At 44.4% G+C, this 26,676-nt stretch overlaps 1 protein-coding gene across 1 annotated transcript; it reads left to right on the top strand.

Annotated features, from left to right (window-relative positions):
• Positions 1-881: 881 nt before the first annotated feature.
• On the top strand, positions 882-25,263 carry PXDC1 (PX domain containing 1). The gene is made up of 5 exons (XM_021534910.3): positions 882-1,171; positions 14,166-14,257; positions 14,544-14,661; positions 17,384-17,495; positions 23,620-25,263. Exons 1-5 carry the CDS (start codon positions 916-918, stop codon positions 23,735-23,737), a joined length of 696 nt encoding a protein of 231 aa, XP_021390585.1. The 5' UTR covers positions 882-915; the 3' UTR covers positions 23,738-25,263.
• Positions 25,264-26,676: the final 1,413 nt, after the last annotated feature.

A 26,676-nucleotide genomic window follows, 5' to 3' on the forward strand; every position in this document is an offset into this window, starting at 1 on the left:
TGGGCGTTCGGGCACCGCATGGCAAGTGGTCCCGGTGGGAAGGAGGGACTGTATTTGCAGCACAGACCTCCCCATCTCCCTGCCGTACGCGATGCTGCTGGAGGCTCCTTCTGGGATGCCGTCCCGACAGACCATTATTAAAAGGCCGAAGGAGTCCCAGGCACCAGCTGTGTACTCCCTTCCTCCTGTTTCTCCCCTCTGTGCTGGCGCCCCTTCCCGCCGGAGGTGCAGGCTCGGCTGCCGGGGGCTCCACCGCGGTTTCCCAGGGCACAGCGGGGGCGCTGGTCCGCCCTGCGCTGCTGGCGGCTGACAGCCCGGCAGGCTCCCTCTTCCTCCCTCAGCTGGCCGGGACGGAGGCTTAAGGGGAAAAAAAAAAAAAAAAAACAAAACAAAACCTAAAAACTTCTGGGGTTACTGGGAGGAGAAAAAAAATTCCTCGTCATGTCTGCGGTGTCTTCGAAAACGTCCCGAGAAGGAAGAGGAGGATGCCGCCCCGCGGGGACCGCAGGGTTGCGCGAAGAGGGTGGGCGCTGGCTGCGGGGCGGGGGCGTCTCCGCGCCTTTGGACGGGAGGGGCTCTGCCTGCCTGCGGAGCCGAGAAGAAGGGGCCGAGCCACCCTGCTCCCCGCCCCGGAGGGGGTGAGAGCCGCCCTGCTCGGCGGGGCAGGGTGCCCGGGCCGTCCCCTCGCTGCGGCCGCTGTCTGTCGGCACTAGCCAGCCTCCTCCAGCGCCGGGAGGCGACACAGCCCCGGCGGGCAGGGCCAGGCCGGGGGGGGCCGTGCGGCGGGTGGCACCCCCCTTCTCTCTTCCTCCTCCTCCTTCCTCCTCCTCCTCCTCCTGTTAACTTGGCCACGGCGGCGCGGGGCGGTGCGCTTCGCCCTGCGCCGGCGGCGGGGGATGTGCGGGCGGCGGCGGGATGGCTTCGGCCGTGTTTGAGGGCACCTCACTGGTGAACATGTACGTGCGGGGCTGCTGGGTGAACGGCATCCGGCGGCTCATCATCAGCCGGCGGGGCGACGAGGAGGAGTTCTACGAGATCCGCACCGAGTGGTCGGACCGCAACATCCTCTACCTGCACCGCAGCTACTCCGACCTCGGCCGCCTCTTCAAGCGTCTCCTCGATTCCTTCCCCGAGGACCGGCCCGAGCTGTCCCGCTCTCCCTTGCTCCAAGGTCTGAGCAGTCTCCGCGGCTCTGGCGCTCTCTACTCGGCGGGCGGGGGGCTTCGGCCGCCGCTTCCCCGGGGGTGGCGGTGGCCGGGGCGGACGGGCGGGTCAGCGGTCCCTCTCGGCGGAAGGAACGGGGCGAGGAGCTGGAACCGCTGAGAACAGGACGGGGCGGGGGGGCAGAAAAACTGCGGGGGCGTTTTGCGGTCGGAAACTCCTCCCGGGATGTTGATTTGTGTTTCTCCTTTTTTTTTTTTTCCTCCTTTTTTGTTTCTTTCTTTTTCTTTTTTCTTTTTTTCTTTTTTTTTTTTTTTTTTTTTTTTTTTTTTTTTTTTTTTTTTTACTATACATTTGTAACCGAGGGCTCCACGCAGGAAGGTGACCCCAGTATCGCTGCTGCTGTCTCCAGCTGCGCGGTTCCAAGCTAGGCTGGGCTGGGGGAACAGAGCCCGTTGGCGCTGCCCCTCTCCGGTGCCTCCGGGCTCCCCGGGGAAGGGCTGGGGGGTGGTTGGCAAGAAAAAGGGTGTAGCTGAAAAATCTCCGCACTGTGGTATGTTATTTGCCACAAGGAGAGGGCAAAAAAAAAAAGGACTGCGGCGCTTGCCAAGGGACGGAGCAACTCTGGGAGCTGGCATAATTCCTCGCATAACTTCTGTGAAAACGGGAATTGCAGCAGCGGTTAGTAAAGACGTCTGTTCTCTTCCAGTTTCTGAAGTGGATTAACGAAACTCGAGGGATGTTGTCCAAGCTCAGGCCTTGCTGTGCAGAAGCAGGATGTACCCTAGATGTCTTGCGGGTCGGGTTTAGTTTAATTGTTGGGGTATTTTGTAGATAGAATAACGTGTTCTACTCTGACGTATTTCAAGTGTGCAGAGTGGTGAGGAGCATCCAGTCATCTGAAAATGGGTGTATGCCTAGCACTTCCAGTCTCCCCACTTGTTTGAGTTACAACATAAATTGATTGACCAGGAACGGGGAAAAGCTGATATTCTGTGCATGATTTTCTCTGTGAGAGGATGGAAGACTTTTCCCTAGCTTTCATTTAGCCTCCCATCTTGCTAGTGAGACCCCTCGCAGAGGATCTGCGTTTTGCTGTTCTCTGAACTGAGTCTCCACCGCTCGTAGAGGTGTAAACCCACCGGACTTCATTCCCGGGCCGTCTCTGTGTGACAGCGAGCCAGTGGCGATCTCTCCCTGCATCCCCAGGGATGCTGTCTGACAGGTGTTTGTAGTGACACGCGTCTTTTTCCATGGTCCTGCCAGATCCCTAACCTCCGGTGGTAGGCTTGGTTTGGGTTTTTTTATATGCCTCACCTTAAAACGCTCGTACCTTCCCCCGTCCAAGCTTCCTGGTGTGGCGGGAGCGGCAGCCCTCTCCTCGGCCTGTCCGCTGGCTCGGGGCTTTCCCGTCCCCGCTGGCACGGGGTGGCAGCTCGGCCCCGCCGGCCCCGGGCGCTCGGCAGCCACTCGCGGGCCCCGAGTGCCCTCTGCAGTCGGCGGGGACGGGCGCAGGGCGGCCGCAGCCCCGCAGCCCCTGCCCGCTGCGGGCTGCGAGTGGGAGATGTTCGCAGGGCTGGGTGCCGGAGGGGGGCTGTCTCCTCCCGCTTGGGTGCAGGCTGGGAATGGGGCTGTGCCTGCGAAGCCAGACCCCTCCTCTCAGTCCTGGTGTGTATCGGCACGAACGGTGCTCATGAGTTTCTCTTGCTGACCAGGGATATAAAGTACCGCAAAAGTTTGTTAGGCACCGCGTGTGTCCTACCCAAAGAACTGCGGGTGTGATTTTTACTAGTGCTGAGTGGCAGCAAATGCTCAGTAACGTGGCCTTCAAGTGTATGTGGCGCCTGGGCCATGGCTTCTGAGGATGCTGGGTAGGTTTGGAGCGAGCCTGCCTGTGGCCTGCAGGACACAGCACCTACCAGAGTCACTGTGATTAAAAATTGGTGTCCCAGGGTGCCAGTAGTCCTTCTTGTTGGCTTTATGGGGCTCTGAAGAGTGGCTTGGCAGCTGGACTGGGGTGTGTGCTGTGTCTGGCTGCAAATGGACTCTATCCTTGGCCTGCCGCCCCTCCCAGTGCTGGTTACTCACAGGAGCTGTGGCTTATCCTAAAAGCCCTTCTCATTCCTCAGTGCCTCTCTCAAGCAAGCATGGTTCCTCTCCTGTCTCAAGGCCTGACAGAGCTTTTGCAAAGTATTCAACTCTTTTTACTTCTCTCTGAAGCATTATTTGTGCGGTTTGAGCCAGATGGGATTATAGTCCCTTGCACTGGCTTTACTTGACAGATCCCAGGTAGAAGGCATTCATGCCTGAATAGCTGGGAATGATTAACCATCCTCAGCCTGTGTTGCTCAATCTCTGCCTAAAGCCTAGAGCCAGCAACCTTGACTTACCTTTATCTCAGGAACACTGACTTCAGTAGAATGGGGAATGAGCAAAGCATCACTTCAGGATTTGAAGAATCGAAATCTAATATAAGTAGATTATGATCTGTTTAGCTTGTTGAAGGGGTGGGGGTTAACTTTGCAACAGAGGCAGAATAAAAATCAGGAGTAGTTTCTAAGCAATTACAGCGTGCGTCACAATTTCAGCAATTCTCTGTTTAAAATTATGCTGCTCCTACTCTAAAGAAAATTACTTTGCAGAGTATGCTTCTCTGCCTAAAGAACACTTCATCATACCAACATTTTAAATTGGCTGGCTACAGCCTCTAATAACTTGACAAAGTTGAAAATAAAAATCGCATTTAACTAAGTGACAGTGATGCAAAGCTTTGCATGTAAAAAGAGATTGCATGGGGCATGTCCAGTCTTTACAAAATTCATGGGGTAAGGATGGTTTCTTAATGCCGTGTTTGAAAGATGTCCTGCTGTGTACAGTGAAGCTCAATGTACTTAACCTAACAAAAACACCTGACAAAAGCCCATTCTTGTGTGAGTTAGCACCTAGTCATATACATTTCTGTGTATTTATGTGTATATATATATATAAATATATATGCACAAATGTATTTGCATATGTAAATGTTTGTGTGTGTGTGTGTGTGTTTATCTTGGGCTTCCTGAAATAAGGTGAACATCAGCTGTGCCTTTTATCTGGAGGAAGTGATAAAGTGTTGCAACCAAATTTGCATTGCATTGAAGGACTCCAAAGTCCCTACAGATTTGCCTAAGGAGCATTAAAAGGACTAGCATTATCCTACAGCTCAGTCAAGCTGCAGTGTGTTACATTTAAGGGATATGACTGAGTGCAAGCTTGAGCTATTTGATGTTATTAACTTTTTAAACGAAGGTTGTGGTTATTTTAAAAACGTCAGCAATTTTAGAAAGAGTTGGTTGTTACCTTTATTGCTGGCTTCAGCAGACAGTTCATGCTGTGCAGGAGTGTGCTCCTTTTCTTGCTCAGCATGAGGAAACCATTCTCTCCATTCCTTTCTTGACCCCTCATCCTCTCAGACTGACTTCCACAATGCTCTCCCCTTCCTTATTTGTTGGAGCTGCTGAGTGCTTTGAGATTGCAGAAGAGAGGGTGAGAGGTGTAGTTGTCTGCAGTGGCTGTTCATCCTACCTTTTCTTAGATATGAGAGATGGGGAAGTCCCAGAGGGGAGTAGGGCATTGCCACAGTTTTGTTTTGTCTTTGGTAACTAGTAAGAACACGTGTCAGAATGCACTCTCTGCATCTGGAGTGTACAGTGATGCTAAAGGCCAAGGATGTTCAGCAACACAAGGCATTTCACTAGGAAGCTGGTAAACAAGATTAGATGAGTGCATACCTGCAGGGTGACTAAGTATGATTCACTGTGATGTTACCAATAACTTGCTAGTATTTTGTCTTTGAAAACTGCCTGTCCCTTGCTCTAAGCCAATGTACAAAAGAGTATCACAGGAAAACATGGGTTTGTTCACTCCTGCAATGATCACAGCCTAATGTTACTAAACTGTCTGTTTCTCTATGCAAAGTCTGCTTTTGCATTTAATCAGTCTTCTTGAGAAAGGCACAGCTACGGACTTAGAAGCTGACTTAAAATTGATGGAAATAGAAATAGTTGCCACAGACCAAACAGACACCAAAACTGAGGTATACATCTGGAAAATGACTCTTTCTTTCCCCACCCCACCCCCCCTTTCCTATTTTCTCTAAATACCATTTGTGAGGAGGTCTCATCTAAAGTTTATCCTTGAACTTGAGTCAGCTTCAATGCAGTCAGCAGTCACACACCTCCTTCACCTCTGACTTCAGTTCAGGCAGAATCAACCCCCTAAGGAAGCCAAAAGAGCTCATTAGCAGCCTTTCAAAACTGGGATTTGTTTTGCCTTTGGAGTGGCAGGGTGGTTTCTGGCAATCCTCTGCATTTGTTTTTTGCCTTTGTTATCAGAACAGAGGCTCAGATGCTCTTCCAATGTAACTGTTCATATTGTACATACCTGTAGTGCCTGGTCCTGCTTTGATAACTCTGAGCTGCCAAATCAGAAACCCTCTGACAGATTTATTTTATTACTAGAGGGGCCTCTCTTCCTAAAGTTCTCATTTTCCTCCTTGCCATGCTTCCTCTGTCTCATTCTGCTTTGTTGTGGTCTTTTTTCACCTTTTTCTTCTTTCTGTTATTTCCTCTCTGTTCCTTTTGTTTGCCTCCAGGTTTCCCTCACTGGTGTGCTACCATCCATGGATATTTACGGCTCTGCAGAACTTCTCTGTTCCCTTCCACCTTGCAGGTGCTCAACCTCTGTCCATCCATAGAAGTTTTCTAGTGGTGGTGGAGGTTTCCTATAGAAACCTTGCACCTTTATTTTGCCTCGTAGAGTAGAAGCAGTCACTTCACCTGCAGCAGACCTGAGCAGTCCCTCACAGACCTCAGACTAGGCTGAGCTCTAGCTACAAGCCTTGTGCCTGCCTCTGGGGTGGCATCCTCCTGCAGGAAGCAGGTGATCAGCTGTTTTTTCCATGTCCCAGTGGCTGTGCAGTGGGAAGCTCCTCCAGGGCTGCCATGGGTGGGATGTGCACAGCACAGAGGGCAGTTCCCAAAGAGCCAGCCCAGGAACATTGTTTGCTTGCAAACGCCGTGCTCATTACTTAGTTTTCTATATCCTGCATTATAACGTTTTTGTTGTTGTTGTTTATGAGACCATCTGGGAGTGTGATTTATGAGAAGAGGGAGCTCTACAGAGGCAGCATAGTGGTTTCCACAGACAGCAGCTGTTTCTCGGTGCTGTGACAATACAGATAAACACACTGCATCTATTGTGCGCTTTTCATTGTTGACATCGTCAACAGTTCATTAGTGGAGCTTGCTCAGAGCTTCTCTCTGGCAGACAAAAGATGCAGCTCTTGGTTATCAGGCTCTAGCAGAACTGTATAACCAAAATTAAGTTTGTGGCTTCTGGGTTTGTTTTTTTATCAGCTGTTTTTCATGGTTCATTTGTAATAATGGAGATAAATGGAGCTGACCGTGTTGTTATAAAGCCAGACACAAGTTGCCTTTTTGTGGTAAACCAAGGCAATGTGTCAGGGAAGTTTTTGGTGGAAAGGAATGGAAATGAGGTGTGGTTTTCATGACAGCTCTCACCTGATAAGAAATCAGCACTAAAAATGGTTGTAGGAGCTTGCATTTTTTATCAGGTTTTGACTGCTTTCTTCACTCTTATCTCATGCTTTTTTGACATCTTTTTCTTTCTTGTGGCTCATCAGGCATCAAGACAGGGAACTCTGTGGGGAAAGCCTGTTTGCTGTGTTCTGCCACCACAACATGCCTTCTCCATTCCAGAGATCCTGGGAGATCCCATAACTAATATTACAACGTGTGGAGAACCCATCATCTTGAGGGTCTGGTTTTCTCAGCTTTTTACTTGCCTCAAGTTACTTATGCCTTTCTTTGTATGGGTATTTGAGTGTGCCAGGGTCATGGTCACTTTTGCTTTGAGGGATTTCAGTCAGACAGTTGTTTGGGCAGGACTTCTCCCCATCCGGCATATGCTTCATACGAACTCCAAAAGAAGAAAGGTGTAGGCAGGGTTTCAAAAGCTCTCTCTCTTTCTGATCAAACAGATTTATCTCAGTATCTTCAATATGTTTGCTACTACCTAGTGGAACTTCTGAAAATATGCAGTGACTCGCACACATATTGTGTACTGATACCTCTTAAAAAATTTTAGTCCTCATGATCAAGCTTAAGAAGGGCAACACAATGTGATAAATGTCAAAAGTCCACCTTCCTACACCCACCCCTCTCTTCAGCTCTGCTGTGTCCTTTTAGTTGCTCCCTCAGTAATGCCACCAAGAGGGATCTTGTCAGTGATATTGCATCGATAGCAAATCCTTTGAAAAGGCTGTAGTGACTCCTGTGACATGACATGGATGAATTCCCCCACAAGGGGAAGAGGCAAGTGTGTCTGCCCCAAAAGAGAGGGGCTGAAGAATTAGGCAAGAGGCATCAAAGAGGAGTTGCTAGAGGCGCCAGACTTAAGTCAGACCAGTGCTGTAGCTAGCTCTAGGATCCTGTCCCTGGTGATGTGAACCAGATGCTGCAGAAGACAGCATAAGTAACAGGCAGAGAACAAAAAAATGACAGCCCTGGTCTCTAGTAATTGAAGATCTGACATCCCTGATTGCCTGTAATTATCTGCCCTTCTCTGGATCTTATCAAGTCTTTGGACTTAAGGGATCCCTGTGGTGTTATTTCTGCAGTTATTGAAGAAAAGTTGTGTGAAACAAGCTTTCCCATCTGCTGGGGTTTTTTTCATTTCCTGCCTTTGCATACCCCTGAGTATTCCTTTGCCCTTCTAGCAAATCTTTTATCCTTCCCTCCTTATCAGAGAGAAGGCAGCTGTTAATGGGAGCTGGTTTGGCCCTTTCAGAATCTATCCTGAAGTGGCTAATGCCACCAGGTGGCAAGGTTGAAGGAACAGTGAGGAGGTATCCTACCTGGGCAGCTGCCAGGAGGAGCAAGGTGTGGTGGCCATGAAGCAGAGGAACAATGACAGCTGAAATGGTATTGAGAAGACCCAGTTAAGCAGAGGGAGGAAGTAGGAAGCAGTGCAAAGGAACAAAACAGCAGAAAAAATGGGGCTTATTTGTCTGTTATTTTTCAGCCCTGATCCATGTACCAGCTGAGTAGCTTCAGTTTCTGCATGTTTCAGTGAAATATTTGTCTGTGGATATGTTTAGAAGTCAACTAGATATGGTCCTTAACAGCCTGATCTGACTTTGGACGAGGCCCTTCTTTGGATGAACTAAATTGGACTCTTTAATTTAACATTATTCTCTAATGACTAGGATCTTCCTTCTATTGCTTCATCTACATCCTGGATTGTCCATGTGCATAGAACATATCTGAGGGCAAGGAGTTATGAGGGAAAAGGATAAAAAAGTTTTAGCACTGCAGTGGTAATTAATGCTTTAGCTGGGGTAAAGGGGCACATCTCCCTTTGAAGTCTGGTCAGGAGAGACAGCAAAGTAGCAGTGTCCCATGCAAGGCAGCTTATATGTCTTCCCTAAAGATTTGAAATCCCTAACTGCTGCTTGGGATCTTGTGCAAAGAGAGAAGGATGGACTCATGATTTAAGTCTATAAGCCTCAAATCTTCCTTGCAGTGTGGATTAGCAGAACACAGTAGGATTTCTCTCTGGATTTATTTGTTACTCATTTTTTTCCCTTTGAGACCGACTCTGCAGTCTCTCTGTAGGAAATGGAGAGAGAATTAGATGAGATGGGTTCAATGCAACTTTAATCTTCATATGCATGCTGAAACACACAGCATTTAGGACTATTGACATTCCATCTTGCACATACCTTCAGAAAGTACACCTTGGCTTCTGCTCTTGCTCAGCTTCCTGTATGTATAGAACTGATTTTAAGAAAATAGGGTATTTATTGGACATTCTTTGCTCCTGTCCTGACCACAAACATGAGGTGAAGTCCTTCATATTGGAGAGATGGGGTTTGCCTACAGGTTGGTATCATGTATACATAGTGACCTATAGATCTCCAGAAAAACAGACTTCTGTGTGTCATCATGGACATGACATTACAGATACATACTTGACTTGGGCAGGAACTTACTCTTCCTTGGAAGGCACTAGAGGATTCTTGAGACAATACAGGACTGCTCTGTGATTTCATTATGAGCCATGAAGCACATGCTACAATTCCTGTCCTGCTTGCTGTGGTAGAAACATAGGATGCATTATCTGTGGTTTTCAGAGTGCCATGAGTTGCAGATTTGGTGGCTCACACAGCAGTAATAGGACAGCCCTACCAAGGCTTGTGTGTTTACACCAGGAGTTGGCTCTCTGTTCTCTCTCCTTTGCTGCTGAGCTCGTTTCCTGCCTGTGAGCAGCTCTGGGCCCCTCTCCCACGCTGTGAGCCAGCGTGCCAGGTACACAGCTGCTGGCCTGCTCTCCCAGCCTCCTGCAGCTGCCCCGGCACCAGGGACCCAGGGCAGGAAGAGCTGCAGGCTTCTGGTGCTGCTTGTGCCATGTTATTCCAGACACATGTTGCTCTGCGCAGAGCTGTTACCTCCGCTTGGTCTCAAACTGAAAGCAAATCCTTTTCAGTCTTAAGGGCTCTGTCCCAGGCTCTTGGTCTGGAAGGGGACAGAGAAACTGTCAAAAGGTTTGAATGAGGTCACTGACTATGTAATAAAAAATAAAGCAATCTCCCAGGCACAGGTGAGTGCCACACTAGGTTAGGCAGTTTCATCCCTCCCGTCACCCAGCCTGTTGGCACCCCTGTGTGCAGGGTGAAGGAATCTTAGAAGTTTCTGGTATTTGGAAGCAGGGTTTGTGGCAAAAAAAAGGAGCCGGTGGGACTCCAGTTTACCTCAAACGATATAAACATAGGTGTTTATAGCATTTAAATCACTTGAAATAAGAGCTAATTGTCCAAGTACAGTATAGGTAACAAGACAGAGAGCAAAGTTTTCCTGGGAGGAGTTTGTGCATGTTTTCCATTAGCAGTCCAGACAAGGGCCAGAGCTAAGAAAAAGGCATGAGAACAGCCTTTCACCATGACCTCACTAACAAATTTCCCAGCTCTGAGTTCAGCCCTGTTGCATGACTGAACAAGTGAAGAAAGTACAACTGGTTCCAGGATACTGGCTGCTTTACTGGTATCTTGTTTTTCTTCTATAGCAAATACAGTAAGGGTTCTTGGGTAGTAAAAGCCCCAGATGGAAATAAAGGCTAGACATGTATTTATGGCCCATGGGCAGAGACAACAGCCTCAGGACATGTTGTAGCTGCTGTATGGATGCTTAATATGTGGCATGGGGGTCCCACATGCTTCAGATGCATCCACATTTTGGTGCATTTGTGTCAGGGTTAATGAATGGTGGGGGTGCTGGGCTCTGTCTGCAGTGTCAGCTGGCATGTCTGTGTGTCTGTTTGTTCAGGCGTTTCCAGCGTCTGAAGATCCTTCATCAGTCTCTGGTTTTCTTTTTTTCACTTTCTTTCTGCCTCAACAAATCTTCCAAATAGGAGAAAGAAGACAGGCATAGGAGAAACCCCCACAAAGTGAAGAATAAGCCTGGAAACCTGGGTGCAGTTCTGTGACCCTTCTTTACACAAATTCTGACTCCTGCTCAAACTTAATATAGTGCCTGGGTGAGGAAGGAGCTTGGATGGGACATCCTCGCCTGCAGTCTCTTGCTTATTCTGTGGAGTCTGGGGTTTCCTGAGTTGAAGCCTTTGACAGGAGTGGTTTGAGGTATTCCCTGCTGCTCACCTAATTGTGCTGGCAAAACAGAAGCAGCTCTGTGTTGTGGTGTGGGAGAGGAAGTGAGGTGCAGGGGAGGGTGAGAGCACCTTAAGCCAGTGTTGACACCAGAGACTTTACCTTGTGACACTCCAGTGTTCCTCCTGCACGTAGGTGCTGGGGTTGATGACAGCAACCAGAGAGTGCTGAAAGGGATGGAAAGGAAGGACCAGAACCTCCACTCCTTCTGGCTGCTTGGGCAGGTAGTGCCTTGCTCTGGTTAGCATGGCTGTGGGGTTGGGAGCAGTCTCTCAGGTTATGGGATCATGGTCTATGACTAACTGAAAACCACAAGAGCATCTGCTAACTTTTAAAAACAGAGACTTGTAGAATTAGGATAAATAAGGGTCTTACAAACTTTATGGCAATTGCAGAAGAAATTACAGGTTTAAATATAAGTATATAAGGCCAGTCAAGTGGTTTCTGTTTGTTTGCAGATGTATGAAAAGAAAGGCTTTAGCCTGGCCAAATTGAAGTCCCTGTATAGGGAATTCATTTAAGGTCAGCAGTGTTACACCCCAAATCTGCACATCTGCAATCATTGAGCACATATATAGGAAGCTGTCCAGGCAGATGTATCACCCTCCTTCCTATGCTGTCTGCTTTTTGGTTTTGATATTACTGAAAGCTTCAGGAAGAAACAGTTTTTACAGTGTCAGATGTTACAAGTTTTCTGTGCCAGTTTCCAGGTTGGAGTGTGGGTTTGCATGGCTGGTGTCTTTCCAAGAGATAATATACCAGGGCTGGAAATTCCTTGTGAATGCAAGAAGCTGTAAAACCTCCCACGGGGTGATCTGTGACAGTGCAACAGGCTGACAGCCTTGTCTGACTTCTTGGAGAAGCATAAAAAGACCATGTGGAGCTGCAGATGCTTTCCCTGATTACTAATGAGAGAAATCCTGACCGCTTGGCTGGTTTTCCTCATAGGATGAATGCTCAGGGTTGTTGCTGAGGTGGTTTTGGATTTTCTTTTTCTTTTTCTTTTTCTTTTTCTTTTTCTTTTTCTTTTTCTTTTTCTTTTTCTTTTTCTTTTTCTTTTTCTTTTTCTTTTTCTTTTTCTTTTTCTTTTTCTTTTTCTTTTTCTTTTCTCCCCCTTCCAGTCTGAATATCTCCATTTGTTTGAAAGTATCCCTCTTCCTGGTAAAATACTAGTTCCAACAGTGCATGCTTATCTGGGAAAGGCTCTGAGATCAAGGGCAGATTTGAGAGGCAGCAGCTGAGTGCTGAATCCCTGGTGGGTCAGCAATGAGGTGGGAGCCACAGCTGGGCAGTCTCTGCTCTGACTGTATCAGTGTTCATGCAGAGTGGATCAAGACTGGCAGGAGAAGTGGAGGCACCCCATGGCAGCTAGCACCAGGGTGGCTGGCTCTGTTTTCTCTGATGTGGGCTGCAGCAGGGCCAGCAGCGTGTTTCTAGCATCATGGATGGGTGTCTGAGCTGTGGGACCATTGGCAGCTTTTTCTTTCTTTTAGGGAAGATGACAGCCCATTCATTGAAAAATTTGAACTTGATCCAAATGTGAGATGGGAACATATTTGTGGAGGGGCGAAGCAGATCCACCCAGGCCTGCACCCTGTAGTTAGGACAACGGAGGGTGCTGGTCTGCAATTCAGGTCTGTAATGCCAAGCACAGCCCAGCTAGTATGCAATCTGTGGGCCCATGCAGATGAGTTTATTCACAGCCTTTCAGAGAATTTCCAGGCAAAGCTACCTGACTGTAGTGTACCCCAGCTAAAGCAAGACACGCAGCACCTCCCTTATATGGCTGCTGGTGTGCATTGCCCTGCTGTCAGGAGAGGGGCGAGTTGTACTGGGGTGAGGCGATAGCCGTGCTGGAAAAACAGGCAAAATGAAGGACTGTTGGGCAAGAGGAAGGCTTATACAAGCAGGGCACTTTTGTGGGACAACTGTCAAGTAAACCCGGTTGCTTTGGAGACAATCTCTGTTTTATTTAGAGCTGTAACTGGAGGAGAGCTGACAGCTTCCAAGTCACACTTTTGTCTGGAAAGTTTCTGTGGGATTGTATCTCATTGGTAGCAAATAACAAGGACTGGTGCAGTCTGGAGCTGTTTTTGGATGCTGTTCCCACACTCTGCATGTTTGACGGCTCTATGTTTGTCTTTTGAATAGGAAGATGCAGATACACTTAATTTAACACAATGTAGTATATTGAAGTGCTATCTCACAAACTGCTTTGCAGATTTTTAATTTTGATGGTTCTGATTTATTGTGTCTTTTCCTGTTCCAGCTTTGTGTTTGGGTTTTGTTTGTTTGTTTGTTTATTGTGGCTTCTTATATTTAATAATTTCTCTTAGGTATTTCATTTTCATGGGTGTGTCCTGCTCATTGGAAAAGATGCACAAATGTAGAGGTTAAATGATTATTTTATTAGAAAAAGTAGGTTGCAAATATCAGCAATAAAAGGCCCACTAGAGGGATGTGGGATTTTGGGATTTACTTCTCCTCATATGCGCTGTACATGCATCTAACCTGTGCTGTATTTCCTTCAGTCTGCTGGAGGAGGGAAAAGTTAGAGATGTCCTGCAGGTTATACATACAAAATATGGTATTAGTGTTTTGAGATCACCATACCAAGCAATTCAATATTGCATTGTAATGCATCATTCTGGATATTGGTCAGTGAAATTTCAGTCTTAATCCCTTCTGCAGCACTATAATAATTCAGTGACTGAATAGATAAAAAAAAATCTAACAGTTGTCTTGCACTTGAAAAACATGATACTGACAAATTTTCCTTGGACGACTCAGTGGGGCTTACAGTCAGAGAAATACAAAACTGCACTCAAAGCCTTTTGTTTAGCTTGTGTTTACTTTCCCCCCTCTTATCTGTAGGATGTGTCTTTTGGTTTTCTTGGGTTTTCTTTTGCTTTCTATTTACAGAAAAAAAAAGCATGAATAATTCTTCTTGGAAGCAGAAAGTGGGCTGTTGAACTATCACTGCTGGGAATGCTGTGTAGTGAAACTGAGGGTGAAGGAGTAGGTGGTTCTACTTCTGCTTGTCTTGCAATTCCTACATATGGTCATAAACAGCTGAGTTTGTGTCAGGCTTGCAACTCTGCTTGTAAACTACACCCACCTCAGTTTGGGGTGCACATTGTATCATCAGCTGGTTTAAAATACATTTCTGGAAGGCATATTTGAGGTTGTTCCACATCTTCCTGAGGGGCTGCTTCTGGCTGCTAAAATGTGCATAGGTGTGCTTTTGTTTACGTTTATGATCTGTTGACTTTGTTTCTAGGGCTCATCACAATAAAAGAAGCCCATGACATAGAAGCCAGACTTAATGAAGTGGAAAAGCTTCTGAAGACTATTATAAACATGCCCTGGAAGGTAAGTAAGCCAAGTTCTAATTTAGCCCAGCTTGACTCCTCCTTCATGGTGACATGCACTCTCATGCAGATTAGAATGTGATGGGCTTTGCCAAACTCTGAAAGGAGCAGCAATTTATTGAGTAACTTGGAGAAATGCTGAGTGCCAAAACTGTGTAATGATGCCTCCAAGCTGTCACTTGTAATAAGTCTTTCTGTCATACTATGAAGGGGTGGAAATAGAGAAGAGGGACAAAGCAAACTACTGGTTAAAAATGGGTTTCTGTTTTTATTTCTCTCTTTTTAAGTATTCAAGGTCTGAAGTTGTCCTCACGTTCTTTGAGAGATCTCCTTTGGACCAAGTTCTAAAAAATGACAATGTCCATAAAATTCAGCCAAGCTTTCAAAGTCCAGTTAAAATATCAGGTAAGAATTGTTAACTACCTGCAGTTTACACAAGAATTGAAGAATGAAAATTACTTCATTTGCTGTTTCCATTATTATTTCTGCATCAACAATTCAAAATGGTAGTTCTCAATAGTGCTTTGTGATATGGAACACATAATTTTCCTTGATATACTGTGCAAGGTAAATTCAGGCAATAAAGTAGCAGGTGAAATGGGAGGCTGACAAATGCAAAGCAGTGAATGTGAGTAAAATCCAGTCCTTACTGCATGTCATCACATATGATAGTGCTGTTAGCACTTAGGAGATTTTGAGGCTTTTTATACTGTTCTTTCAAAGGGTAATCTTGGTGCCAAGCAATGGGCAATATCAGCAGTGAAAATATTAGGTATTATTAGGAAAGGAGAAGGAAACAGGAGAGGAGCATAGCCCTCTCTTAAGTACAATATCCACAATTTTGGTTTCTTCATCTCGGGTTATTACAGAATTTAAAATTATACAAAAAAACTGTGAGGATTCAAGTTGTTGAACAGCATCTCTAAGAAAGGGGTTAATTAAAGAAGGAGACCTTCACCTGTGAGCAGAGATGGCAGACTGGTATGATGGAAGTCTACAAAGCTGTGAATACAAGGAGGTCAATGACCCTGTACTTCTTATGAAACAAGAGCTATAGGTTATCCAATATCATTGACAGACAACAGGCTTTAAACAAACAAAAGAAAGGTTATAATATTATTTTGTTTCCATACAAAGCATAGTTAAGGAGTGGAACTCACTGTCATAGGATATGGTGGAACTGAAAGCCAAAGTGACTTCAAAAGGGAATGAGACATGGAAGTGGAGGAAAAGTACATTGAAACCTGTCACAGGTGGAGACAGAAAGTTCTGAACCACAGATTGCTAGTGGGTAAAGTGGAGAGCCTATCCCTGCCTATTCTTTTAGCCTTTCCCTTCTTCATCTGCTACTGACTGTTGTCAAAAGGTCTGTGAGCTTCTGGTGTGCCCGGTTTTGTATTTCTATACTGAAACACTTTATTTAAACCTAGTGCCGACTCCTGATTTTGTGTCACCAGAAGAGCTTATTTACAATTAATTGAAGTGAAATACTACATAGTCTCTAAGGTTTATAATGTGGCAAGGAACTGGTATGAATTTTCTTTGGTACTAACAAAACTATCTCAGCTGAATAATAGCATGTTTTAATTCTAGATTATTGTTGGTAGTGACAAGTCATACGTAACTAACTAATTCTCCTACCTATGCAGCTATGCAGAAGCATCTTGTAATTAATTTCATCATTCAAGTGATTGCTGCCATTAATGCTTAGAACATAGCTGGAAATTTGATGTTAATTGATATTTGCCTCATCTGGGTGTTGCACAACAAAATGGTTCATTGTCTGGCAGTGCTGTCAGTAGATGGCAGTAAATGATAATGGGTAAAACAGTTCATGCAACAGTGAAATGCTGTAACTCTTAGGTCAAGTCAAGGACACTAGGAAAATATTGACATTTCTGTTACTTATAGTGCAGCTTTCTACCTGGCTTGCAGTCTTGGAAAAGCAGGCAAAAATGTTTTGTGTTCTCTGAAAAAACAGTCTCCTGCATGGTCCTGCTCAGAGTGGTAGGTGATGGAGAAGAGAGAAAGTGGCTGGCATCTAAGATAAAAGCTGAATTTGAATTTATGGTGTAAATCTTATTTTACAATCATACAATGCTGGCTCAAGATGAGTCATGTGAAATGTGATTCTGCTGGGGTTCAGTATTTTCACAACCCCCAAATGTATTCTGCTGAAGTGAGCTGCAGTAGAATAGGGAATGAAAGTCAAAGATGAGCCTCAACAAAAATATGGAACTGAGTATTGGCTTTACCTTGGTGCAGGAGCATGTAATGTTAAAAAAGAATTACCTCCTCTCTCATGCCTCATTTCCTGTTCATTGCTTGAACTGTATATATAGATGAAATATGTTGGTGTGCTTTCTGCCTACCATATTTTGTACCACAGACTAGTTTATTTTTTGTTGTGCTGATAATGCAAGTCTATAACACAGGGTCATAGTGTCTTAAGGCAGATCAAGAGTTATCCTACTTAAGTCAGTGTTGGTTTTTTTTGAAAAGTGCATTTATTTTGTGTTGGTCCTAGCTTCATCTAAAATTGTGTGACCGAAAGGAATCCTTGTGACTTGCCTAGTTTGATTTTCGATAGAGCACAGATATGGATTAACTTCTCATTCGCATTAAATACTGCTTTTTAGTTATCAATTCTCCCCATGGTAGTAAGTCAGTGGAATTAGGTGTAAGTTTTAGATATTCTGTATTAGAGGCTTCTAGCACAGAAACAAATAAGCAGTATCAAGGGCAGTGTAAAACATGCACACAAGTTTTTACACAACTTAGAGTTGGTGGTTGAATTAGCTTGTAAGGTCACTTTTCATTTCCATTTTTATGTCTTTTTTTTTTTTTGCCTAAGCCTAGGAATGTCTAAGAAAAATACAATTATGATTTGGCAGTGGTAGTTGCTTCAGATGCTTTGTGTCATGAATTGGATAAGTGAATAGAATTGCTTGAGCACTGTCAGTTTGCAGATGTATGAAGCTGTGAAACCAACTCTTCATTCCTGCTTTCCTGTGCAGATTTTCAATGTCATGGACACATCTCAGTTCATAGCCATGACAATTACATCTGATACACAGTTGTTTTCCAGCTTTTTTTTTAAATCTTGTTTTCTTTCTTCTCCCAACAGAAATAATGCGATCAAATGGATTCTGTTTAGCCAACACTGAAACAATAGTCATTGACCACAGTATACCTAATGGAAAAGAGAAGCACCTGGATGTAGATTCAGCAGAACATTTGTAAGTGGAGTTTGAGCAAGAGAAATGCTATCACCTTCACTGTAGCTTTCCAACTCCCCTAGCAAAATGTTATTGTCTGTCTAAGAGCAAGACTGGTACAGCTGTCATCCTGACTGGGTAAAGGTTACTGGGCCTGATTGCTAGCACTTCACAGCAATTTCCTGTTAAAGTGGGTAAAATGGGAGAATGATTGACCGCATAGTGATCAATCCTCTGTATAGGAAAAAAGAACTGAGGTTACCGAAGGGGTGCTGCAAAGGGAGAACAGAATTATTTCTTTCTCTCATGACTGTGGTTAGAGCTGGTTTGAGCCCAAACTTGGAAACTCAACCAGCCTAACAAACGGCATATCCTGTTGCAAAGGATAGTAGAATGCTTGGGAAGCAAAATACTGCCCTCAGAGGGGAACACGTCCTGAAAGTAATTGAACAAAGGTCAACAGCTGCTTAGCTGGGACTTGTTGTAGCATGTGTATATCCTTAGGGAAAACGCAAGTTAGACTGATTTGATTGGAAAATTCTGCTTCCTAATGCATATAGGTATTCTGGGGTCAGAAACTTGTAACCAGAAGGGCTTCTATGGCCATAAATTAGAGCACAAGGAGTTCCATCTCAACACGAGGAAGAACTTCTGTATGTTGAGGATGGCAGAGCACTGAAACAGGCTGCCTAGGGAGGTCATGGAGTCTCCCTCTCTGGAGGAATTCCGAACCCACCTAGACATGTTCCTGTGTCACGTGCCCTGGCTGAGTGACCCTGTCTTGTCAGAAGGTTGGAGTGAATGACCTCCAGAGGTCCATTCCAACCCCAACCATTCTGTGATTCATGTGGGTCTTAAGTCAGTGAATGTATTCACAGATGGATATTGATGGAAATATGCTTCTACAGATTTCTGTCATATCAGGTGATTGATATTCCAATGAACCACAGGTAGTGAATCATTCTAGTACTTCAGATGAGAAACTTTTTCATTTGACCAGTCAAATGAAGGAAAGAGAATACTAAAAGACTTATGGAGCCTTTATCTTTGAATGCAGTGATCTGTCTTGTCAAATTTGAAATGCCACTCTGTAACAAGGTTTAGAGCTTGGCAACATTTTGTCAGGGGCTGGAGAGTATGTCTGGCTCGAGTCTAATTTCTTGAAGTCTTTTCATTAACTTGTCTCTTAGTGTTTTGAACCCTGACCTTGCTAACAGCATTTAAGCTTATAAGCTTGTAATAATGAGGCTTAAATGGCACACTAGAGGTAATTCTGTAAGGCCAATACCTGGAAATTAAAATTGCTATAGTTCACAGTGGATCACTCTTTGTACTGAGAGTGACGCATTATAGGAGAAAATTACCAAAGAAAGCCTTTTCCTGCCTTACTTTGATTTTTTTTTTAATATGAAGGAAATATTTATATCTAGTATGGATTTTAAAAATGTTCTCCAGCCCAAGCAAAACTTACCAGCCTGGGATAAGAAACTACAATCATCTAAGTGTCATCCCATTGAAGTCAGAGACTGTTAAGATCAGAAAATACTAATGTGATAAAAACTGAATGATAGGTATGGTTTCCCATAAACTGGTGGAAGAAATGCATCAAGGGTAAAACCCTGACTTTGTGCAGCCTAACTTAGTTTAACTTTCCAAAGGATGTGAAGAGTCAAAAAGTTAATAAATTTTGAATGTGTGTTTTATATGGTGCCCTAAATTTTCCAATCCTGCAGCTGTATTTTACAGTTAAGACATAATAGCCAGAAGATAGTGGAACCAGTGTAGCAAAGCTGTTTTTTAAAAATTGAACCTTTTTCAAAAGCAGAGATTTTCTATACTGTTGGTTTAAATGTATGTTTTTGTCCCAGAAAGGAAACTTTAATATTTTTCAAATCCTATGCTGCTCTCTTTCAGTTTCAGTAAAACTGGATTTATGGTGTGTTCTACCCTGAAATCAGAGTTAATTCCTTGCGGACTTGATATCCTCAGATGGGAATTTTTTTCCTTTTAGCTGCATTAAACTCTTTATGACTTCTGGGTTTTGGCTGCTGATGGACTTGAAAGAGACATTTTGCAGAGCAAACCTGTATTTTTTAGGTAGAAGTGCTTGAAACTTCAGCTCATTCCCTATACTGGTTAGCCGTGTAGCCTGTGGAGCTACCTGCCCAGTGATCCATCAGCTGAAAAGTCTCATACTTGTTGGTAAAGAAACCACAGCACTTTTCGAAGTTGCAGTTGCTTACTCTGTTGTTCTGAAGTAGGTCTTTCCTGCTTCCTTCATTTTCTCTCTGATTTTAGTTGGCAGTACACCATATTGTTGCAAACTGTGGTGAAGCCAGTGTGCTCAGCATCCATGTGGCAAAACTGGTCCTTTTGTGTGTGGTTCTTGGAGTGTAGTCTGAAGTCCTTTTGAAAGAAAAAGGTGGTAAATAAATGCATTTGAGCTCATGATTTGGTTTTGTTACAGAGGTAGCTTTCTCTGCAAAGACTGTTAGCACTTCTGTCTTCCAGGCCAGCAGCAGAGACTGTGGCATTGGATAAGCTGCCTTTTTGGCAAATACATTCCAGTACCTGAAGGAGGCCTGCAAGAGAGATGTAGAGCATCTGCATGTATTTCCATGGGTGCATATGATAGGATAAGGGGAGTGGCCTTAAGCTGGAGGAGAGTAGGTTTAGATTAGTTATTAAGAAGAAAATATTTAGATAAGGGTTGTGAGATACTGACACAAGTTCCTCAGGTTGTGTATTCCCCATCCCTGGAGGCATTGAGAATCAGGCTGGATGGGGGTCTGAGTAAACTGACCTAGTGGAAGGTATCCTCGCTATGGCAGGGGGGATGGAACTAGATGATCTTTGAGGTCCCTTCCAAAACAAACCATTCTATGATTCTGTGATATGTACGTCTTTTAAATACTTCCAGTGGTGGTGATTCAACCACTTCCCTGGGCAGCTTGTTCCAATGCTTGATAACCCTTTCAGTCAAGAAATTTTTTCTAATATCTAATCTAAACTTTCCCCAGTAGAACTCAAGGCCCTTTTTCTTGCCCTGTCACTTGTTACCTGGAGCAGAGTCCAACCCTGCACCTGGCTACTCTCCTTTCAGGCAGTTGTAGAGAGCAGTGAGGTCTCCCCTGAGCCTCCTCTTCTCCAGGCTAAACAGCCCTAGTCCCCTTAGTCAATTCTCATCAGATTTGTGCTGCAGATCTTTCACCAGCTCTGTTGCCCCTCTCTGGATGTGCTCCAGCACCTCAAAGTCCCTCTTGCTGTGAGGGGCCCAGAGCTGGACACAGGATTCAAGGTGCTCCTTCAGCAGTGCTGGGTACAGGGGGACAACCCCTGGTCCCAGTGGTCACTATTTCTGGTGCAAGCCAGGATCCATTGGCCTTCTTGGCCACTTGGGCACACTCTGGTTCCTGTTCAGCTGCTGGTGACCAGCACCTCCAGGTCATTTTTTGCCAGGCAGTTTTACAGCCACTCTACCCTAAACCCGTAGCTCTGCATGGGGTCACTTGTTGTGGTGAAAGTGCAGGACTCAGCATTTGGTCTTGTTGGAGCTCAGACAATTGGCTTCAGCTGATCAATCCAGCCTGTCCAGATCCCTCTGGGAGAACCTTCCTATCCTCTGGCACATTGGCATTCCCACTCAGCTTGGTATCATCTGCAAACTGGCAGAGGGTGCACTTGATCCCCATGTTCAGACCATTGATCAAGATACTCAACAGGGCTGTCCCCTGACTGAGCCCAGAAAAACACTGCTTGTGAAAGGCTACCAAATAGATTTAACTCCATTCACCGTCCCTCACTCTTAGAGCCCAGCCACCAGTTTTTTACCTAGCAAGTCTGTCCAAACCATAAGCTTCTATTTTGTTTCCTCTTCTTCCTGGTGAATCTGAGTAGCAAATCTAATGCATTAACAGAGGTTAAAATGGTAAACAATTTTGTCTTACAACACAAGAGGTAGGCTCTTGCAAAAGACAGTGTGTCTGTCAAGGTACTTAGAGAAAAAAAATTAAGGGCAGCAGTTTGGGCATTTAGGAATCTGAAGGTCCATAGTAGAGTTGCAGAATTTATTTTGAGAGAAAAACCTATTGGTTACAGCTTAAAACCATTTTGACTGTTGGTGTTGTATGCAGCTTCTGACTGTATTAAACAGTCCTGGTTTATTGAGTTTGGTTTTGTGTGAGCACTCTGGAGTTGTGCTTTACAGACTGCTGTGCACACACTTCATTTTTGGTGGTGAGAAAAGCCTTCTGCTTAACCACAGCATCTGACTTCCACTGCTGTGCACCTCAGTTTCTGCTTGTAGCTACCTATCAGTGAGGCTGGACAACCACAAAATCTGTGGGACCTTTCCGATGTAAAAATGTAGCTTTATGCTGATAAGAGAAAGAGAGCAGAATCTGAATAACCTCCTTGACTCCTCTTCCACTTCCTTCACTCTATCTGCCCCACTGGTATTTCATAATCTGTTGTTTCTGGATCACTTGCAGTCCATAAGACAGCACAGCGTAATCTGTAAAGTATTTTCAAGATACCAAGTCAACTCCCTTGTGCACACATTCCCACACACGCAGGCAAGTAAACAGCCTGGAGGGACTAGAGGAATGAGGGTGATAAACATTCCAAGTTCAGTCTCATTGCTGTTTCATTTAAAGTGAAGAGCAAAGCCACAGTACCGCAGGAGAAAATCCATTAGTTTCCGCTCAAAAAAAAATCCATTAGTTCCTCTATTTTGGCTCTCATAGTTAAAAAATATATGAGAAGAAGCAGGAAGGAGTATGGAAAAAACCAGAACTGTGGCCATACATTGCAGGATGTATAGACCAGGCCATCCAGTAACCTATGATACTTCTAAATAAAGTTTTGGGAAGAGATGGGAGTGGGAGACTTACCTGTTTGTTTACCCTACCACTCTTCTTCAGGTCCTCTGAAATACTCAACTCTTAGGTCACCCTCTAGGGTGTGGTTAGAGGGATGTCCACAGTTTCACTTATCTGAAGAGTCTAATTATGTTCATGTGTAGATGAGATGCAGTTTTAAATATTAATTATTCTAAAGCTCATCTGTTTATCTGCCATTCAGAGAGCTGCAGTAGGCTGATAAAGGTGTTAGAGACACATGCTAAAATGAGGGCTAGGTTAGAATTTCTTTTTCCATCTTGTGTAATTTTTCAGTTTCTACTTCCTTTTATTTCTCACTCTGTCATAGTGAATGAAATTTCTTTCAAAATATTAAAGACAAGAGTTTGAGAAAAAGAAACTTAACAGTTTTTCATGCCCCTTTTTAGAACTGAGGGATTCTAAAACTGAAATTTAATCCTTGGCCTGCAGTTACTGTCTTTGTCTGCTAGGCTATCTAGGAAGAAGATAATGTTTCTTGCCACAGAAATTCAGGCCTTCCTGGAATGGGAATATGTGTAACTGAGAGAAGTGTAGGTTTTTAACAGCTTGATGCCTTCTGCTTGAGAGTTGGTATGAGACAGTAGGTAATTCTTGCAAAAGTGCAGGTTATGAAACAGGTGTTGGGAAGTGGGGAGGAAAATACCAAAATAAGTGAAACTAAATTTGGGAATCTTTTTATATTTGTAGATTCTTTGATTGTCAAAATCTAAACCTCGTACCATGGAAAGGACAGCTAGACTCTCAAATAAGGACACTGTAGTCATTTTTTCCTACCTATGTTAGACACTTGGTCTCTTACAAAAGCCTAATCCAGAGAAGGTGCCTGTGAAGGGAAAGTCTGCGAGTCCAAATTCAGATGTAAAACAAAGGCAGTTTCTTTTTTCACTTTTGTGTGAGAACTGAGGCATCATGTGTTGTTCACATATGCTGTGGGAACAAAATAGAAGGATGTGGACTTCAACTGCACGATTCGCCCTTCCTTCCTTCCCGCCTGCCTGCCTGCCTTCCTCCCTCCCTCCCTTGTAGCTTTGAAAGTCAGGGGTGACAAGATAACTTACTTTCATGCGTCATGGGTCTCACTGGCCCATAGTTTAGTCATAAACACATGAGTATAGGAGATGAAGGAGATGTGAATGAAATCAGCTCCAAGTGCTTCTCCCACTCCCTTAGTATCTTTTTTCCAATTCCTTTAATTTTCTAAATTACTTAATGCCTTTTGGTTTTTTTTTTTCATCTCTCCTTAGGTTTGAAAGTGTTAGTGACTTTGCCTCAGAGCTGGAAGACAGTGATGATCCAACAGCTTATGTCACCAATTTGACATACTACCACCTGGTCCCATTTGAGACTGACATTCTGGACTGAGGCTGCTCAGGGGTGCAGTCAGCCAGCATCCAGCCAACCTCTTTGTCCATAGGTTCTGCTATCTCTGGCATTGCATCTCTGTGAATAAGGTTGTGCAGACAAGATCAACAGCAGGGAAGCTTCAGCAAGAGCACCACAAAGCTGGTTTTATAAGTGTGTTGTGTGTTATGGAGGCATCTTGTGAGGAGATATCTGCTTTGCTGCTGACAACAAACTCAGTTTCTGTGAAAGCAAGGCAGCAGAGGCTTCCTGGGGATCAAGGAAATCTCTGCTATGTCTGTGGGAATTGCCACCATGACGCAGCTGTCCGAAACTTGTGCTGAAGCAGGCACAAGTCACCCGTGCTCCTTGTGGTGCAAGTTGAGTTCCCCTTTTAGGATACCACCATAAACTTCCTCGGATGGTGTGACCACACTTTTTATGCTTTGTAAGCAAGAAGACAAGCAAACCAGCTGAATTTTGTCAGTTCCCTCTGCAGTTGCTTAATGGAGGTCTCGTGGGTTGCTTTTTGCTCAGCTACCGGATGATTGGTGCCTTACACGAGATGTCAGAAATACCATTGAGTGCCTCCAGGAAACAGAGCACACGAGCTGACAGCTTTACTTCTTTTAATCATGGACTTTTGTATAATTGCTGAAAGGGCGACTGCTCTTTCCTGGAATAGTAAAGCAGACAGCAACTGGCACTGCGATGAGCTGTGCATGATGCTTGGGTACCCAGATGATTTTGGAAGTCTGGAAAGCTGACAGGAAAGCTGAGCTGCTCCACTAAGAAGGGTCAAGGCCAAGGCAGGCACTTTGATAATATTTTTTCTTTTCATGTGGACCAGCATATGTGAATGGTGCTTACAGATGTTTACATCAGAGAGATAATTCCCTATGCATATTTCTTCCCAGAGGATGGGAAGGAAGACACTGATATTTATGTTATGTTTGGACTGAAAAAGAATAAGCTGCAGTGTGCCTACAGTGGTAGGAAAAACAATCTCTCCACTGCCACCCTGTCTCAAGGAATTTGTCCAGCTTTCTGAGATCTGCCTGGAGGGGTCAAGTTCAGGCCTCCTTGTTATGTAATGCCATGGATTTCAGCAGAAATAGGACAGTGGGAGCAAGAGTGGGATTGTACCCTGCAGCTCTTGACTGTTGAGTAGTGCAATGTTAATGTCTCCTCGGGGTCTGTCCTTTGCAGAACACCCTGAATTCCCAGCTCTCACTGTGAGTGCTCAACACTCACCAGCATGACCTTTCATTGAGCTTTTTGCCATCTGTTTGCAAATATTATTTTGAAGGGACTGAAATGGAAAGAAATGCATTTTTGGATGTGTTTCTTGGACAAGAGGCTTGCTTGGTCCTGAAGAAGCTGAAACAACTCCCTTCTGCAGACTTTTCATTTCTATCTGTAGAATAACAGTCAAACAGAATGTTAATGTAAATAATAAATTATTGAGAATCCTAATTCTTTTACACAGTATGTTTCTAAAATATATTTTAATGAAATAAAATAAAATGTAACTCACCTTCAGTACACTTTTGCAGCTTCAAACAGTGCCTTCTTTTTTTTTTTTTCTTTTTGGTCTTGTTTTGAGTACACTTTCCCAGACATGTCACATCCTCTTTCTTTTCTCCATAGTTTTTGAAACATACAATTTCTGTGCTCCATGTGTTATTTATACTGTAGACATGATGTGTATCCACATGAAACCTCTCCCTAGTTGTTGATTTTAGGTCTAGGTGTATGTGGTGAATTCCACTCAGCTTAGTGGAAGATTTCTGTGTTTTCACTATCATCAGTGAAATCAAATTTGGCCATTATTGTTTAAGATGAAGAAGATTCTTATAAGGTAAATTTCTATAGTAGAAGGGTATATGTTATCACTCACTCAAAGACTTTCTGAGTAGCCTCTTGAATTAAAATTGGGAAGATTTTTTTTTGTTTGTTTTACTCTCATTAGTTTTAATTCTTCTGCTAGTGTTCTTAGTTAACCATGATGAAGTAGAAATAGCATCTGGTAGACATCTGGATATTGGAATATTTTATTTCAATAACAGACCTTGCTGTTAGCCTACCACATTATTTTGGGTAATTCTACTTCATCTCCCTATCACTGAGTATATCCTTGACTGATATTTTGGAAAACAGCGTCATTGGCTTTTGATGCAATGTTGTCCCCTAACTCATTTGAATTTTCCTATGAATTATTGACCACATGGTAAATACTTTTAAAGCACTTTAAATTGCATGAATTAAAAAATAAATAGATAAGTATTGCTCATTTTTAAAATGGACAGACACATTCCTCAAATTAAAGGCAGCGTTTACACTCTGTCAAGCTGAATATCAGGGCCCTGTGAGGGTCAGTGGAGCAAGGCTCCCATGGGGCAGTCAGGCAGAGCTGGGCAGCTGGAGCCTGTCCCACTACCCTGCCAGGAGCAGGACACCAGGCATCAGGGTGGCATCAGGCACCAGGGTGACATCAGGCACCAGGGTGGCATCAGGCACCTCCCCGAGGATGAGGGTGGGCCAAGGGCAGGCCAGGATGTGGCTCTGCTCTGCACTGGGCAACAGGAGAACAGCCCAGCTATGGTGTTTCTGGGGCAGGGGCTGATGGGCTGGGGGCACTGACATGGGATCCTGGGCCATGAGTAAATGACAGAAACCCAAGGGTCAGTAGGGACAGCCAGACCTGTGGGTGTCCTTGGGCCTGGATGCTGCATGGTCAGGATCTTTGTTGTGCATGTTTTGGATGTATATTTATTTTTGCCAGGTACCCTGGCATTCTGGGGACATGAAATGGTGCAGAATTCAGTTCATGCTGCATTATTGCATGGAAAAAAAAATGAACATCAGTCTCTCATCATTTAAGGAAAATAGTTCATCCTTTAAGGAAATAAAATTCCATGGTTTAGATTTCCTAATTGGACCTCTCCCCTGTGAACCCA

Source organism: Lonchura striata, chromosome 1 (assembly GCF_046129695.1).
Source record: "Lonchura striata isolate bLonStr1 chromosome 1, bLonStr1.mat, whole genome shotgun sequence".
Classification (NCBI taxonomy): Eukaryota; Metazoa; Chordata; class Aves; order Passeriformes; family Estrildidae; genus Lonchura; species Lonchura striata.

Coding starts and splice junctions, on each gene's coding strand:
- PXDC1 (XM_021534910.3), top strand. CDS start 916: ATGGCTTCGGCCGTGTTTGAGGGCACCTCACTGGTGAACATGTACGTG. Junction 1,172..14,165: donor CCGCTCTCCCTTGCTCCAAG/GTCTGAGCAGTC, acceptor CTTTGTTTCTAG/GGCTCATCACAATAAAAGAA. Junction 14,662..17,383: donor AAGTCCAGTTAAAATATCAG/GTAAGAATTGTT, acceptor TTCTCCCAACAG/AAATAATGCGATCAAATGGA.